The sequence below is a fragment of the Podarcis vaucheri genome (assembly GCF_965113315.1).
Source record: "Podarcis vaucheri genome assembly, chromosome: 10".
NCBI classification, from domain to species: domain Eukaryota; kingdom Metazoa; phylum Chordata; class Lepidosauria; order Squamata; family Lacertidae; genus Podarcis; species Podarcis vaucheri.
In genome coordinates, this window is record NC_138748.1 from 74,187,281 (window position 1) to 74,204,644 (window position 17,364).

A 17,364-nucleotide genomic window follows, 5' to 3' on the forward strand; every position below is an offset into this window, starting at 1 on the left:
GATGTCATACCCTGTTATGTACTGAGTTGAATAGGATCCAAACTGAAGCAGTCTGATTGGTCCTAGAACAATAGGATCCAAATTGCAGCAGTCTGATTAGTCCTAGAACAATGCAGCAGTATGATTGGCTGGCAGGAACCACCCAATCCTGCTCCAGATAGAAGTGAATCCACAACCTGATTGGCTTACAGTAGAATTCTGGAATTAGCCAATCATGTGCAGCCCATTGTGTAAATAATGTATATAAAGCAGATACTGTGAGGGGACTTTCATTCATTCCTCCTCACCACTATGAGCTGAATAAAGAGCATGAAATCACTTTGTGACTCTGAGTATATTTCACTGGCGACGAAGGTGGGATCCCGCTGAGCTGACTGCCACACACAGCACCGCAGCACCGCCACCTGCCGCACCGCTGCCTCGCACCGTGTATCCAGGCTTCAGCTCCGGGACACAAGCAGAATGGCAACCGACAGCAGCTTCTCGCCATTCAACCCAGCATCTGGAGACTGCGAAGCGTACGCCTCCCGTTTCACCTTCCTCCTAGAAGCCAAAGTGGTCACCGACGAAGAAGACGCCAAGAAGAGGGCGATATTCTTCAGCGTTTGCGGAGAGGAGACGTTTGAAATCACCCAGGCTCTCCTTGCGCCTGAAGACGTCGCTACTGTTCCATACAAAACAATAATGGAACAGCTGAAGGGGCACTTTTCGCCGCAGCCCTCAGTGGTGGCTCGTCGAAATGCCTTCTACGCAAAGCGACAAGCCCCTGGGGAAACCATAACTGGGTTTGTGACCTCTCTCCGCCAAGCCGCCCGGTTCTGCAACTTCTCAGAGCTGGAGAACATGCTTCGTGACCGCCTCGTCGGTGGCCTGAAGGATGAGAAGCTGCAACGACGCCTCTACGCCAAGAAGGACCTAACGTTCCAGGTCGCTCTAGAGGAGGCCCTGGCAACGGAAGCTGCCGAGAGGTCAACGCAAGAGGCACGGCCGAGCCTGCCATTCCAACCGAGGGTCCACCACGAAGACCTCACCGACAACTCAGGATCCGACAGGGAGGAGGTGCACCGAGTACAGCAGCGCACTCAAGCAGTGCACAGACCACAGCTGCCTCGACGAGAAGGAGGAAACTGCGCAAGCTGCGGGGAGAGTCACAAGAGGAGGACCTGCCGTTTCCGCAACGCAGAGTGCAGGCAGTGCAGAAAATCGGGACACATCGCCCGGGTATGCCGGGCTCGGCCCACCCGGCACCAGGCATCAGATGACCAACCCAAGAGCCCCAAGTCCCGGGGCCCAATGCACCAAAGCAACTTGACAGAGCTCACGGACTGCCAGGTATACCAGTTGCCCCACCCCAACGTAGAGAAAATTTATGTGGAGGTACAGATAGAGGGGGCCCCATGCCGCATGGAGCTTGACACGGGTTCAACTCTATCCATAATCTCGGCAAAGACCTTAAGGAAACTGTGTCCTACTGGGGGTCCCAAACTCAGGCCGGCCCCATTCACCCTACGGGACTTCCAGAAACGTAAGGTCCCCACAATGGGGGTGGGGACCTTCAGGGTGCAATACCGAGGGCGGACGCGGCAACTGGACTTGCTTGTGGTCAAGGGCCCCTACATTAGCTTACTGGGGCTGGCATGGTTTGGACCACTGGGGCTAGCTGTCACCGGGGTGAACCACACTAGCTTACAAGTGGACGTGGACACCATATACAAGGAATTTCCAGGGGTTTTCGACAGGAAATTGGGACAGTATACGGGCGCCCCCATTGCGCTACAGCTTGACCCCACAGTACGACCGGTCAGGCTCAAGGCCTGCCGGGTCCCGTTCGCCTTGAAACCCCGTATAGACGAGGAATTGGACCGACTCGTGGAGCAAGGAGTGCTGGAGCCGGTGCCTAATGCCCCCTGGGAAACCCCAATCGTCACACCCGTCAAGCCTAATGGTTCGGTCCGCATCTGCGCAGACTACAAATGTACCATAAACAAGGCCCTCACGGCCCACGCATACCCAGTGCCAGTGGTCAGCCATGTCCTTGCCACCCTGGCTGGGTCGAAAATTTTTGGCAAGCTGGACCTGGCCCAAGCATATCAACAGCTGCCAGTAGATGAGGCCACAGCAGAGGCACAGACGATTGTGACGCACAGAGGAGCGTTCAGGGTAAAGCGGCTGCAATTCGGGGTCAGCGTGGCACCAGGCATATTCCAGAATCTAATGGACTCTCTCCTTAAAGGGATTCCTGGTGTCACCCCCTTCTTCGATGATGTGTTGATTGCCGGGCCCACACCAGAGGAGTTTGAGGACCGCCTCCGCACCATTCTGCACCGTTTCCAGATGGCGGGTCTCAAGGTGAAGCGGGAAAAATGTCTACTAGGAGTGCCTCAGGTGGACTTTCTGGGATTTATGGTGGACGCAGAAGGGGTCCACCCGACTGGGGACAAGGTACGGGCCATTTGTGATGCCCCAGCGCCCAAGAGCAAGACTGAACTTCAGGCCTTCTTGGGACTATTGAACTTTTACCATTCCTTCCTTCCCCACAAGGCGGCGGTAGCAGAGCCCCTACACAGACTCCTGGACAAGCGGGCCCCTTGGGTGTGGGGCCAGCGCCAGGAGGCCGCATTCCAGGCAGTCAAGGACTTGCTTGTCTCAAACTCTGTCTTGGCACACTTCGACGAGAGGCTGCCGGTGGTGCTAGCATGCGACGCCTCGCCCTATGGCATTGGCGCTGTCCTGGGACACCAACTCCTGGATGGAAGAGAGGTACCGGTGGCATACTTTTCCCAGACACTCAACGCAACCAAGCGGAACTACTCACAAATGGACAAGGAGGGTCTGGCAATCGTGAAGGGAGTAAAAAAATTCCATGATTTCTTGTACGGGCGGCCCTTCTCCGTGGTGACTGACCACAAGCCGTTGCTTGGCTTGTTTGCCCCCGAAAAGCAGACCCCCCAAGTGCTGTCTCCTCGCGTCCTCAGGTGGTCAATTTTCCTTGCCAGCTACCAGTATGCACTGATTCACCGCCCAGGGAAGGCAATGGACCATGCGGACGCCCTCAGCAGGCTACCACTACCGGAAACAGGCCCCGACCCAGCACCTGCACAAGAGGTTATGAGCCTGGAGCTGCTTCCCGACCGCCCCATTCAGGCACAAGAAGTTGCACACCATTCCAAGAAAGATAGGGTCATCTCCCGGGTCCTGGACTGGGTGTGGAGGGGATGGCCCAGCAGCAGCCCTGGGCCAGAATTCGCCAGCTACACAACCCACAAACATGAACTGTCGGCCCACAAGGGGTGCCTGTTATGGGGAAGCAGAGTCGTTGTTCCCCAGCCCCTCCGCAAAAGGGTCCTCACAGCCCTACACGAGACACACCCAGGGGTAGTAAGAATGAAGGCCCTGGCCAGGAGTTATGTGTGGTGCCCGGGGATCAACGGAGAGATAGAAGCCTGGGTCAAACACTGCCAGGCCTGCCAAGAATCCCGCCCAGATCCCCCAAGGGCCCCAGTCCAGTCCTGGGAGTCCGCCCGAGCACCATGGTCACGCCCGCATGTGGATTTTGCTGGCCCCTTTCAGGGGAAAACATTCTTCATAGTGGTGGACTCCTACACCAAATGGCTGGAAGTCGCACTGGTACCGTCCACTTCCACGTCCGCAGCCATCCGTGTACTACGCAGGCTGTTTGCAACCCACGGGCTCCCTGACACTCTCGTCTCAGACAACGGGACTGCATTTACGTCAGGAGAATTCCAAACCTTCACAGCACAGAACGCCATCCGCCACATCCGTTCGGCACCATTCCACCCTGCCACCAATGGCCAAGCAGAACGCATGGTGCGGACCACCAAGGACACCCTTCGCCGCATGGCACAAGGGCCTTGCCACATTCCTCCTAGCACAACACAGCACCCCCAGCTCAACGACTGGCCAGAGCCCCGCTGAACTACTAATGGGTCGGCGCCTTGCAATCAGATTGGACCGCCTTCACCCCGATAGAGCTCAGGATGAGGTAGTGGTGGGGGAAGGCAGGAACCCCCGGACCTTCGAGGCCCAGGACCCAGTGTACGCAAAGAATTTTGGGGCAGGCCCAGCATGGGTACCTGCCATAGTCACCAGGGTCACTGGCCCCGTGTTGTACAAGGTGCTAACGGATGGGGGGCAATGCTGGCGCCGCCACTGCAACCAGATACGGTGGCGATTCCCGGGAGAAAACCAGGAGGAGGACAGGTCAGAGGAGTCCCAAGGGAATAGTGGGGCAGTGAGGCCCATAGAGCAGGAGGGTGCAGCAGGAGAGGCAGAATCAGTAAATACAGAGAGGACACGCGAGGCCGCAAGGACACCAGAACCAGAACCACAACTGAGCGAGCCAGTTGCGCCAGACCAAACAGCCCCATCACAGCCAGCATCCTTGGAACATGAGCCAGAACCTGAACCCCTGACCAGGGAACACCCCAGGCCGCAACACACACGTAGGCCGCCGGCATACCTTGAGGACTATGAATGTGAACTCCCGGGCAGGACTGGAACTTAGAGGGGAGGGGTGTTATGTACTGAGTTAAATAGGATCCAAACTGCAGCAAATTGATTGGTCCTAGAACAATAGGATCCAAAACGCAGCAGTCTGATTGGTCCTAGAACAATAGGATTCAGAATGCAGCAGTCTGATTGGTCCTAGAACAATGCAGCAGTATGATTGGTTGGCAGGAACCACCCAATCATTCTCCAGATAGAAGTGAATCCACAACCTGATTGGCTTACAGTAGAATTCCGGAATTAGCCAATCATGTGCAGCCCATTGTGTAAATAATGTATATAAAGCAGATACTTTGAGGGGAAATTCATTCATTCCTCCTCCTCACCACTATGAGCTGAATAAAGAGCATGAAATCACTTTGCGACTCTGAGTATATTTCAGACCAGCTGTTAGGGGGCCCAAACTGAAAGTATCCCTTGCCAGAAGTAATCCATAAACCTCTCCTCCTCCATCTTCTCGGGAGGCCATTGGTGCCTGATGCTCAAGAGAGGGAGAGGCATGAGTTGGGTGCGCTCAGCTTGCCAAGGGTTAAACGGAAACGAGCTAGATTCCTAGACAGGAAAGAAAGACGGGTGGGGCAGCGTCCTCCCGAGCGAAAGCCCAACCCCTCCCTTTCCTGCAAGAAGTCGGAAGTGTGGGGGTCCCTTTGGTTCGGCTCTGCAGAGGCTGCCTGGGGGCGCCTGCTGGGATCTGGTGAGTCTCCTCTCTCCCAGCATAGGGCCCATGGGGAGAGCGGGGGTCCCAGCGCTGCATGGCGAGAGGGGGGCATGTCAGGGCACGGAGGGTCGCGGGAGGGTGGCAGCTCTGCTCTTCCTTTGCATGGATGCGCTGCTGGCCCCTTGGGGAGGGGTCTTGGGTCCAGGAGTGGGGAAATGCATGCAGAGAAACCCCATTCAGATGTATGGTTGTTGTTTAGTCGTTTAGTCGTGTCCGACTCTTTGTGACCCCCTGGACCAGAGCACGCCAGGCACTTCTGTCTTCCACTGCCTTATTTCCTCCTGGCTCCTGAGTATTATTGGCCATACCTAGGAGTCCCTTAGGAGTCCTAAGGGACGCGGGTGGCGCTGTGGGTTAAACCACTGAGCCTAGGACTTGCCGATCAGAAGGTTGGCGGTTCGAAGCCCCACCACGGGGTGAGCTCCCGTTGCTCAGTCCCTGCTCCTGCCAACCTTGCAGTTTGAAAGCACTTCAAAGTGCAAGTAGATAAATGGGTACCGCTCCGGCGGGAAGGTAATCGCTGTTTCCGTGCGCTGCTCTGGTTCGCCAGAAGCGGCTTAGTCATGCTGGCCACATGACCCGGAAGCTGCACGCCGGCTCCCTCGGCCAATAAAGTGAGATGAGCGCCGCAACCCCAGAGTCGCCAGCGACTGGACCTAATGGTCGGGGGTGCCTTTACCTTTAATAGGAGTTTTTATAGCCTTTGGAGGTACAGTGGTACCTCGGGTTAAGAACTTAATTCGTTCCGGAGGTCCGTTCTTAACCTGAAACTGTTCTTAACCTGAAGCACCACTTTAGCTAATGGGGCCTCCTGCTGCCGCCGCGCCTCCAGACCATGATTTCTGTTCTCATCCTGAAGCAAAGTTCTTAACCTGAGGTACTATTTCTGGGTTAGCGGAGTCTGTAACCTGAAGCGTCTGTAACCTGAAGCGTATGTAACCCGAGGTACCACTTTGTGTTTTGCTTGAAGGCTTTTGAAACGTGACAAAACACCCTGGATGTTTGGAGCAGTTTGCATAGGCAGACTCCTGGGTAGCGGTCCTGAGAGAGAGCCCTACATAAGCTCAAAGGAAAGTATTGTACCTCGCTGAGGATGCAGTGGGCTCTGGAGGAGGCAGAAGTAATCAAACCCCAAAAGAAAGAGCACTTTTCCAGAGGAGAGGCGAAAATGAAAGAACCGACCTGGCCCCCAACAGCTCCCATATCAGCCTTTAATTGGCCAGACCTAGGAGTTTTGATATCCTTAGGGGGCATAAAACACCCGGACTCTGAGCCTTCTTCCCTTGGGGGTTCCCCAGCTGGTGCCTCCCCCCCTTTCACCCAGCCAGCCCATGACAGCAACAGCAGCAACAACAGTAAAATCAGTACAATAATAATATGCACACTGGTCCTCTGGCAGGAAGAATAATAACTTCTGGGACTATGGGAAAGGACTATTTTCCCCAAACCCCAGAATAAGCAGGAGCTATGGGATTGCCCCATGGGGTTCGTGAGGGAAGATGGGGCCCCCAGGAGACTTCCCTGGTACCTGCAGCCCCTCCTTCCCCCTCTTGCAATAAGGCTTGGGGATAATCTCCCATTAAATTACAGTATTTTAAGTTTTCTTCAGAACATGTAGGAGGCAGGGAGAAGTTCTAGTGAAGAAGCAGTGTTTGGAGATAATGTGGTGGTGGGGGTGAGAGAGTTTGGTGCAAAAACCAGTCACACACATTTGCACCCGTCTTGCATGCTTGAGTAGAGCAACTCCAGGGCATAAGCCAAGTATTGGCAGGGTAGGGGCCACGTGTAAAGCAATTCCCATGCTGAGGTCAAAAACACAGAGGCAGCAGGACTTCTTTAGTAATAGTTTACTGAGCTTTCAAAGCCTGCAGTTCTCACTGGGTCCCCAGTGAGGCACAAAACTTAGCTCCTGAGAGCAAATCCAGTTTCAGCAGTAAAAAAATACACCACACAGGATATCTAGATCAGGTACACACACCGGCATAAGGGAGCAAGGGAGGAAAGAGGCTGGAAGGGCACAGGGCAAAGGATGTGTGTCTTTCGCTTCCTGTCGTCTGGGAGGGAAGTCAGGAACTCAGCATCTGCAGGGACTTCACGAAGCAAAGCTTTCTGCCGCTCCTTGCAGGCACATCCCAGAAACACACACTGTGATCTGTGGTGTGTTGCCATATCAATTGTTTTTGAAAGGTTATCATGATGTGGTCAAGAAACCAGTAATGGACAATATATCGCCCAGCCCTCACTGACCACCAAGTAATCCAGATAAACCCTCTTCCCTTCTCTATCGAAAGGTATATTACATCTTGGATTATAATCACATTGTTTGACATTGCCTTCAATATTTCATTACTATACAGTTTTACACATAAATACCAGAACTTCACATACACAACATGTTTTAAAGACCAATTTCCTGGTGAGTTCATTTCTGTGAAGAAAAGAGTGGACTCTGAGAGGAAGATGTCCCACACTCCATACATTTAAATGGGTTCTTACATGTGAGAGTCTCTGGATGTTCCTTAAAAACTCGATTGTAAATAAAGCACTTTTTGCAATCTTTTCATTTAAACTGCTTCTCCTCTTTGAGTTTGTTGATGGTTTGACGGGTTTCAAGTACTAAAGTTCTTCCTGTCCGTGAGTCTGTTGATTTAGAACTTCCACTAGGACTGAACCTCTATCTACTTTCCTGATATTTATAAGGTTTGGCTTTTGTTTGAGTTTGTTGACATAAATCCAAGGGTTCCAGCTCTGACTGGAGCTCCTTCCATAGTCCATACATTTAAACAGTTTCTCCGTCATGTGTCTGCCAATGTCTTCTAAGGTGTCCACTCTGACTGAAGCTCTTTCCGCACTCCAGGCATTTAAATGGTTTCTCCCCTGTGTGAGTCTGTTGATGTCTTCTAAGTTTTCCATTATCACTAAAGCTCTTTCCGCACTCCATACATGTAAATGGTTTCTCCCCTGTGTGAGTCTGCTGATGTATATTGAGGTGTCCACTCTGACTGAAGCTCTTTCCACACTCCATACATTTATATGGTTTCTCCCCTGTGTGAGTCCGTTGATGTGTTCTAAGGCTTCCATTCTCAGTGAAGCACTTTCCACACTCCATACATTTAAATGGTTTCTCCCCGGTGTGAGTCCGTTGATGTGTTCTAAGGCTTCCATTCTCACTGAAGCACTTTCCACACACCATACATTTATATGGTTTCTCCCCTGTGTGAGTCCGTTGATGTGTTCTAAGGCTTCCATTCTCACTGAAGCACTTTCCACACTCCATACATTTAAATGGTTTCTCCCCTGTGTGAGTCCGTTGATGGTTCCTAAGGTTTCCATTCTGACTGAAGTCCTTTCCACACTCCATGCATTTAAATGGTTTCTCCCCTGTGTGAATCCGTTGATGTGTTCTAAGGCTTCCATTCTCACTGAAGCACTTTCCACACTGCATACATTTAAATGGTTTCTCTCCTGTGTGTGTCTGTTTATGTATATTGAGGTGTTCACTCCGACTGAAACTCTTTCCACATTCCATACATTTATATGGTTGCTCCCCTGTGTGAGTCCGTTGATGTTTTCTAAGATTTCCATTATCACTAAAGCTCTTTCCACACTCCATACATTTAAATGGTTTCTCCCCTGTGTGAGTCCGTTGATGTGTTCTAAGGCTTCCATTCTCATTGAAGCACTTTCCACACTCCATACATTTATATGGTTTCTCCCCTGTGTGAGTCCGCTGATGTGTTCTAAGGCTTCCATTCTCACTGAAGCACTTTCCACACTCCATACATTTAAATGGTTTCTCCCCTGTGTGAGTCCGTTGATGTGTTCTAAGGTATCCATTATCACTAAAGCTCTTTCCACACTGCATACATTTAAATGGTTTCTCTCCTGTGTGTGTCTGTTGATGTATATTGAGGTGTCCACTCCGACTGAAACTTTTTCCACATTCCATACATTTATATGGTTTCTCCCCTGTGTGAGTCCGTTGATGTTTTCTAAGTTGTCCATTATCACTAAAGCTCTTTCCGCACTCCATACATTTATATGGTTTCTCCCCTGTGTGAATCCGTTGATGTGTTCTAAGGTTTGCATTGAAACAGAAGCTCTTTCCACACTCCATACATTTAAATGGTTTCTCCCCTGTGTGAGTCCGTTGATGTTTTCTAAGTTTTCCATTATCACTAAAGCTTTTTCCACACTCCATACATTTATATGGTTTCTCCTCTGTGTGAGTCCGTTGATGTATATTACGGTGTCCACTCTGACTGAAGCTCTTTCCACACTCCATACATTTATATGGTTTCTCCCCTGTGTGAATCCGTTGATGTATATTGAGGTGTCCACTCTGACTGAAGCTCTTTCCACACTCCATACATTTATATGGTTTCTCCCCTGTGCTATTATGTTGATGTCTTCTAAGTTTTCCATTATTGCTAACACTCTTTCCGCACTCCATACCTTTAAATGGTATCTTCCCTGTTGGAGGTCGTTGATGTGAACTATGTTTGCTCATTCAATGAAGAATATTACACATTTTAATTTCTATTCCTAATGAAGCGAAAGGTGCACCATTCCCTGGAGTTTTGACTGTCTTCACCATCTCCTTCTTCAGAATGGGAGGAAAGTAAATCCTGTTGGGTTTCAAGGAAGAGAATTAAGGGAAAGACAACACATCAACCTCCATTAGCACATTCTCCTATTTCAATGTCTCCTACACTCCCTCACCTCCTACCCATGTTCCCAATTTTTAGGAACTGAAGTTGCCATGTCAGATGATAGTAATTCAAGAGCACCTTTCCAAATCCTCGATCAATGTTCCATAAAGCAGCATGATTTCTTAAAGAATGATGTGCTGTCTGATCTCGTGCCCATCTTCTGATGCAGGACTATCCTAAAATGACACTGAAAAGCAGGATATTCAAGGCAAATAGATAAACTGTAGTTAGTGGAATGTGTAGTACCTTGAAAATGTAGTATTGATTCACTAATGGCCTGAAGTTGTGTTATTTCTGGGGACATGAATTTATTCCTGTTCTGTCTTAAAGATCATAATCATACAATGTCATGGGGTGTTAGGGGAGCAGTAGTACCTTTGGTGGGGGAAATGTCATGTTTCACCTTTGGCTTCCGGAAGCTGTCAGCATGCAACAGGGGCCACAATCCCAGGAACGGCTTCAACCGGCCAGCTAAACCAAGTGAGGATAGCTGATGGGTCTCAAATTCTTGGTGGGTTGGGAAATTCTGCTGTGGGTGATGGCAGGCTCTGGTGGATGGAAAGGATGAGAACAACAGTGAATCCCACAGTCAAGAAGGCAGATTGTGCCCATTCTGCAGAGGAAAGTCAGGGCAGATGGGGCTCGTCAACCAGGGAAGGAAGCCCAACGGGAAGGAAATCTCTGGTCATAATACTTTGGTGCACTCCCTCACTTCCTCTTGAATTATCTTCAGGAGAAGAAAATGCTATGGAGGAAAACCTACACAAATCCAGAATGGACTCTCTAAGACGGTTGGATGGTGTCCTGGACACCTACTTCCAGCAACTCCAATGGCCCCTTGAAAGCTAATGAAAGTCTTGGGCCTGGAGCTTTTGGAGGTGTAGGACCAGGAAAGCTTCTGCCACCATTATCCTTCCAACTGTGATTCAGGCCTCATCATACGACAGAAACTACCCTGGTTGCACTGCTTGATGATCTCCGATGGGCTAGAGACCAAGGGGAAAGCTCTTTCCTGGTTCTGCTGGTTCTCTCAGCAGCTTTGGAGACCTTTGACCATGGTATCCTTCTGGACCCTCTAGGGGAGCTGGGGGCACTGCTGTGCAGTGGTTCCCCTCCTTCCTCCTGGGCCATGTCCAGAAAGTGGTGTTGGGGGATGAGTGTTCAGACCCCTGGGCTCTCACTTGTGGGGTGCCTCAGGGCTCCGTCCTCTCCCCCATGCTTTTTAATATCTATACGAAGTCACTGGGAGAGATCATCAGCGGGTTTGGGCTGCGTGTTCCCCAGTATGTGGATGATACACAGCTCTTCCACTCTTTTAAATTGGAACCAGTGAAGGTCCTGTGTGAGTTTCTGGAGGCACTTGGAGGATGGATGGTGGCTAACAGATTGAGGTTGAATCTTGACAAGACAGAAATACTGTCCAAGGGGGAAAGGGGGCAGGCAGATGTGGGAGACTCCCTAGACCTGATGGAGGTAACTGTGCCCCAAAAGGACCAGGTGCACAACCTGGGGGTCATTTTGGACTCACAGCTGTCCATGGAGGCACAGGTTAATTTTGTGTCAAGGGCAGTTGTCTGCCAGCTCCATCTGGTATGCTGGTTGAGACCCTACATGCCTGGAGACTGTCTCCCCAGAGTGGTGCATGCTCTGGTTATCTCCCGCTTGGACGACTGCCATATGATACATGGGGCTATCTTTGAAGGTGATTCGTAAACTGCAACTAATCCAGAATGTGGCAGCTAGAGAACAGAATGGGAGCAGCCGCTGAGACAACATAACACCAGTCTGAAAGGATCTTCATTGACTCCCAGTACATTTCTGAGCACAATTCACATTGTTGGTGCTGACCTTTAAATTGCTGTGGTTGCATTTTTCAGGCATAGATTCCTGTTATGCCTTCTGTCACAAATTTATTTGCTGAAGGAAATTTTTGTTGTCTCTGAAGTTTTTTCCCTACTCTGATAATTGTATGTCAGACTTGCTGTGGAAATCATTATGGAGGAGCAAGATCATTGACCTAAAGCCCTAAACACCCTCACTCTCTGTAGACCTGAAGGAGTGTCTCCACCCCCATCGCTCAGTCTGTACACTGAGGTCCTCCTTCAAGGGTCTTCTGCTGGTTCACCCCCCCCCCACCCCATTGAGAAGCGAAGTTACAGGTAAGCAGGCATAGGGCAAGGAAATGGGCAACTATCTGACATTTAGAAGACAGCTGAAGGCAGCCCTGTATCAGGATGTTTTTAATGTCTGATGTTTTACTGTCTTTTATATGTACTGTAATTTGCCCAGAGTGGCTGGGGAAACCCAGCCAGATAGCAGGGTAGAAATACTACCATCATTCTTGTTATATTGTGATTTTTTTGCAGATATTTTGGAATTCGTACTGCAATATCAGTTCATGAAATGTTATGGGTGGAGAAAATCACAGGGATGCCATAAACGGTAATCCCACCCACAAACTCTCATTCACATACAGTCTGTAAATTTGGGGAGGTCACACACCTCACCGGTGCTAATACTGGCAGTCTTTGGCCTGTATAAGCACACCTTGTATGTAGAGCCTCCAGCCACAAGCACTGTCTACCATGAAAATGGGTCCTTTGGGAAGAATCTCAGCTTGTCAGTCACTTTGACACTGCCTACAAAGAATAATAGGAACAGAAATGCTTTTGAGGTGCAACTTCTGTTGCACCTCTGAGAGCCATTCCATGGACTCTGCACCCCTGTTTCTGATGACAGGTGTACATTATCCTCATCCTCAGTGAAGCTGGCAGTGGAAAAGACATTAAAGATGGAAGCCTGAGAGAGAGGAAAAGGTTTCTGGCTGCTTCCTGGGTGGGATGGCAGAAACAAAGAGCCGCTTCTGAGAAGGCCTCTCCCCTCCCCTCTTCCTCTTGGCATTTCCTCTCCTCTCCAGGAGGACCCATTGATGGACTTGGCAGAATGGCTGTGTCTGGACAGGGCAGGGGCTTATGGGGTGGGAGGAGGATAGAGGTTGCAGGAAGGAAAGGGTGGGGGGACACGACCCCCCACTTTCCAGGGATCCCACTGGTAGCTTTGAAGGGGTGGCAGATTCTTGGGCAGGAGGAAGAAGCCAATGCGGCCCCTCCAGAGAATCCCGGCAGGCGACATGATGGAGACAAGCCCCATCATCTACTTAGCTCCCCCCCCCATTGCTGCCCTTCCCTGCCCCAGGGATGCTCCCCCTCCGACTTCCTCGACCCCCTCCCTCTTTCCCTGAGTCTCCCCTGCACCCAGAGGCCGCCTTGGCGGGGCTCATCCTCACCCTTCACGCCCCACCTCTCCATCCAGAGGACAACCCCCACAGCACGAGCCACACGGGGGTCTCTATCCAGGCGTCCCTCGCGCCCATTAACCCTTTCATGGCCCGCCTTTCTCCGTGCAGATCCCACAGGGCCCCAGGGATGCCTGTGCTGGGGAAACGGGGCAAGGAGGCCTTCGTGGGGACCCCCTGGGTGGGGGTCCCATGTCCGCCGCTGCCAAGGCGCCTAAGGGGCCCACGAAAGATGCTTTTTGGGAGCTGGTGGGGGCCATGATGGAGACAAGCCCCAAAGACTGGACTACCTAGCTCCCCCCCCCCATTGCTGCCCTTCCCTGCCCCAGGGATGCTCCCCCCGACTTCCTCGACCCCTCCCTCTTTCCCTGAGTCTCCCCTGCACCCAGAGGCCGCCTTATCGGGGCTCACCCACCGCTCGCCCTGCACGCCCCACATCTCCATCAAGAGCACCCCCCCAACACGAGCCACACGGGGGTCTCTATCCAGGCGTCTCTCGCGCCCATTAACCCATTCATGACACGCCTTTCTCCATGCGGAGCCCACAGAGCCCCAGGGATGCCTGCCTGGGGAAAACGGGGCAAAGGGTCCCTCGTGGGGACCTCCTGAGTGGGGGCACCATGTCCGCCCCCGCCAGGGCGCCTTAGGGGCCAAGGAAAGCCCCCTTCGCAGCACGCATGCAGGGATCCAGGCCCTGCCCGTGGGGCCCACGAAAGGCGCTTTGGGGAGCTGGCGGGGGTCTCTGGGTCCTTACCGCCCCTCCCCTCCCCCGCAATCCCTTTACCTCTTTGTCCTCGCTCCCGATTCTCCTTTCCTTTCCTGCAACATCCACGGGGGTGGGGTGTCCTCCCCTGCCTCCTCCCTCCCCTTTCTGAAAGCGCGCGCCCCTAGAGCTACGGCGCAGAGAAGCAATCCAGCGCAGTTGCTCCACTTGCGGGAGAAGCAATCAGTTTGGGAGGGGAGGAGGAGGAGGAGGAGGAGGAGGAGGAGGAGGAATGGATGCAACGTATGGGGGCGGGATTTGGGGTTGTGTGGGAGGGGTGAGAGAACGATGTGCCGGGAGGGGAGGGGAGGAATTGCGGGGGGGAGGTTTCCCTCCTCCCCTCTTCCATCTGTGGATCACGAGAGCGGGGGACGGGCTGATCCTGGCAATCCAGTGACAAAGTGGGGTTCCCCCCGCTATAATGTTTATATTGCAAAACCCTTCCCTCGCCCACCCCACGCCACGAGCCGTGCGCCCGTGTTTTAGGTATTGGTGCTCTTCAGACCAGGATGGGGGGACAGTTATACGACCCCCCCAAAACCCCAAGTCCCCACCACCTCCTCTGACTAAGGCCGGGACAATGACCGTTGACACAGGCACCTTCCATGCACAACAGCCAAGAGGCTCAGAGAAGCAGCCTATACAATTGTAGCAAGAAGCGGATACCATGAATCGGACTGTGTCCTCCGAGTATCCAATATAGAAAACTGTAGAAACGTCCGATAATCACCAAAATTCAACGGTTTGACGGATGTCCTTGGTTCCCACGACTAATGACTCCTCTGGAATTGGGGTCTCCAGGGCTCCCCCTGACTCCATAATCCCTTAGGAGGCAGGAGGCGATCAAGGGCAGCACATGCCTCAGGCAGAAATCCATCGGGATGGTGGGTTGAATCCTGATGCATTCAGAGGAGAAGCGGAGGAAAGCCTTGCAGCTGGGGGGATGGGTAAATACTATTATGGTTCTTTGGGGAAGAGGGTAGTTAAAAGGTATGGGAAATTTGGGTTCTTGACAGGGCAGGGTGACAGGCTCATGTTTCTAAATTCCAAACACTCCTACTTTGTGACACATTTGTGATGTATGGATGATGCTGTGAAAAAATGTATTGTGGGAAATGGGAAGAGGTCTTAAAAGTTCATGCAACCATATGCAATTGTTGTAAGAATTTTAAGGTCTAATATATATAAAATAAATGTTCCAAGCAAGTGTTTTAAACAAAAAATCTGCCCTTTTCCCCTTATGGGGTATCCGAGAGCCTACATAGAGTCCTTACGTAGGTTCCCTATTGGTAGGAGAAAATAACAGAGGCCAACCAGAGAATATTGAGAAGCAAAGGCTTTCTTTGGAGGGGGGCTGCAAGATGGCGACGGAGATAGCAGCATAGTCAGGTTCGCCTGCCTTCAATTAAGATTTTAAGTCGGTTTTTTAGCTTTCTTGGACTCTAATTTTATAGTTTTAATGATTTATTGGCTGCCTTAGCACCTCACCATTGCCCCTGTTTTTCCTAGTTAACGTTTTTATTGTTTTACTGGCTTGTTGCTGTGCTACTGACCAGGCTGGCCTCCCCCATCAACAAATGCCTAAAGGAGCGGCTCCTGTGATTGATTGCCTGCTTTGATTCCTGGCTAAAAACTTGGACTAAAATAGAACGAACTCGCGGTGGCGGTGGCGGTAATGTGTGCTTGAGCTGGTGACCTAGATGCTGGAGAAAAATCTTTAAGCTGCACGAAGAGAAACTCCCCTGTTCAAGGTGAGGCCTTTGGGAGTTTCCCTTTCATCTGAGACCGACCCGCGGTGGGCCCTGCGATAAGCTTTGAAGGAGAATCTTATATTAGTTTTAGTCCGGTGGGAGCAGGACTTCAAAGGAATGGTCTGTGCTGCTTACCGGCAGTCTCCTTGTAGACCTAAATAGACCTAAATTGCCGGCCTGTGAGGGTGTAGGTGAAGACGCCAACGTTCATATGAACAGGTAGTGAAATATCCCCCCACTGCAAGTGCTGGTAGGCTAGAAGGAAATATTTATCACCTGGGTTGACGTTGAAATACTATCCCCCCTCTTCTCGATATCTGAAATATGGGATACGGGAAACGTCTTAGAGACTCCGAGGAGATAGTCCCCGTTCCCTTTCCGAGATCAAAGCAAACAAGGGTTGAACCATGTCACTTTAAAGAAGGGAGTAATCTACTGGATTGTTCCTACATGGTAGAAACGCAGAACCGCTTCAACCCACTGATTGATTGCGCGTCTGCACTTAAAGACGAAGAGCGAATAATTCCACAAACAACAAGCGATGTGGCCAACAGTAAGAGTGTAGTCTCTCCTCAGAAGGAGGAACTGGTCCTTGGCACGACCAATCATATGACATTTGAACAGTCCCATTTAATAATCAAAACCTTGCACTGTATATTCAAAAGACTAGATGATCTTTCGTCCCAGCTGCACAGCCTCCAACAAAAGCTAGTTACTACTTCCCCAGCGTCAGCCGGTGTTAAGTCCCTTGAAGAGAGGAAGGGGACGAGGAGTTTGTCCTTAAATAACAAACGTACCGACAAATTTAAATTCAGCCTTAACCTTCAATTAGGTCATCAATCCTTGATCTTAACACCAAGGAAAGTGAGCCTAACTATACAAAATGGGGACCCAAGATGGAGAACTCTGTGTGGTGCCAAGGATCTCCTAAAGGTGCTTTTAAATATGGAGGCAACACAAATTGACCTCTGTGCAGTCCTCCCCCTTGTCCATCATCATAAATCCCAGAGAGTCCTGCTTGCGTTCCAATCCACAAAAATTCCCACTATCATACTACGAAAGAAAGCATTTTTGTTTCGCTGTGGGATAGTACCAACAAGAGCCTTTATAGACCCTAAGCCTAAACCCCTACTGTTGGAGGCAACAACCAAAGAGGGCTCAAAATCTGCTAAACCCGATCCACCAATGGACACCGGGGTGGGTGGTCTACCCCAGGAGAAGAGCTATGTGGTCTCCACTCCCCTAGCAAAGAACAATGACCATCTGGAAAGTGGCCTGACACCACCAGAAGAGATCGAACTCATTGCCTCCTTCGCAGATTTACCAGTGGTGGAACAAAAAGAAATTATTAAAAGACTGGAATCGCTTAAAACCCAACTTATTAGGAAGCTCAGCACCAGAATACTCACGTACAGCGAATATGTCTCTCTAGAAGAACCAGATCATAGGGATCTCTCAATATCTAATGCTAAATGCATGTCGGCAATGGAGGATAAGATACAACCCCAAGAAGAAACAACCAGTCCTCCCCTCCAAGCAGAACAATCCTCTGTGCTCTTAATAGATTTGCATGACCGTCCATCGAAAAACATACCTGA

At 51.0% G+C, this 17,364-nt stretch overlaps 3 protein-coding genes across 6 annotated transcripts in view; all 3 read right to left on the reverse strand.

Annotated features, from left to right (window-relative positions):
- The window catches only part of LOC309541252 (uncharacterized protein), a 246,014-nt gene that overhangs the window by 113,779 nt on the left and 114,871 nt on the right, over nt 1–17,364 (reverse strand). The window lies entirely within an intron of this gene.
- Nucleotides 1–17,364, reverse strand: part of LOC309541304 (uncharacterized protein) — a 118,446-nt gene that overhangs the window by 33,908 nt on the left and 67,174 nt on the right. The gene's annotated exons all lie outside the window — the stretch shown is intronic.
- Nucleotides 7,116–14,169, reverse strand: LOC309541302 (uncharacterized protein). Of its 3 annotated transcripts, none has more exons than XM_082239016.1 (3): nt 14,037–14,169; nt 10,333–10,505; nt 7,116–9,873 (listed from the first exon to the last, which is right to left on the reverse strand). In XM_082239016.1, the coding sequence occupies exon 3, from the start codon at nt 9,753–9,755 to the stop codon at nt 8,025–8,027; it is 1,731 nt and encodes a 576-aa protein (XP_082095142.1). In that variant the 5' UTR covers nt 9,756–9,873; nt 10,333–10,505; nt 14,037–14,169; the 3' UTR covers nt 7,116–8,024. The 3 variants fall into 3 exon arrangements, with proteins under 3 accessions (XP_082095142.1, XP_082095143.1, XP_082095141.1); XM_082239017.1 differs by lacking the exon at nt 14,037–14,169 and adding an exon at nt 12,460–12,480; XM_082239015.1 differs by lacking the exon at nt 14,037–14,169 and having other exon boundaries at nt 10,361–10,505.

Bases quoted from the DNA above. Each gene is read 5' to 3' on its own strand.
- LOC309541302 (XM_082239016.1), bottom strand. From the start codon at position 9,755: ATGAGCAAACATAGTTCACATCAACGACCTCCAACAGGGAAGATACCA.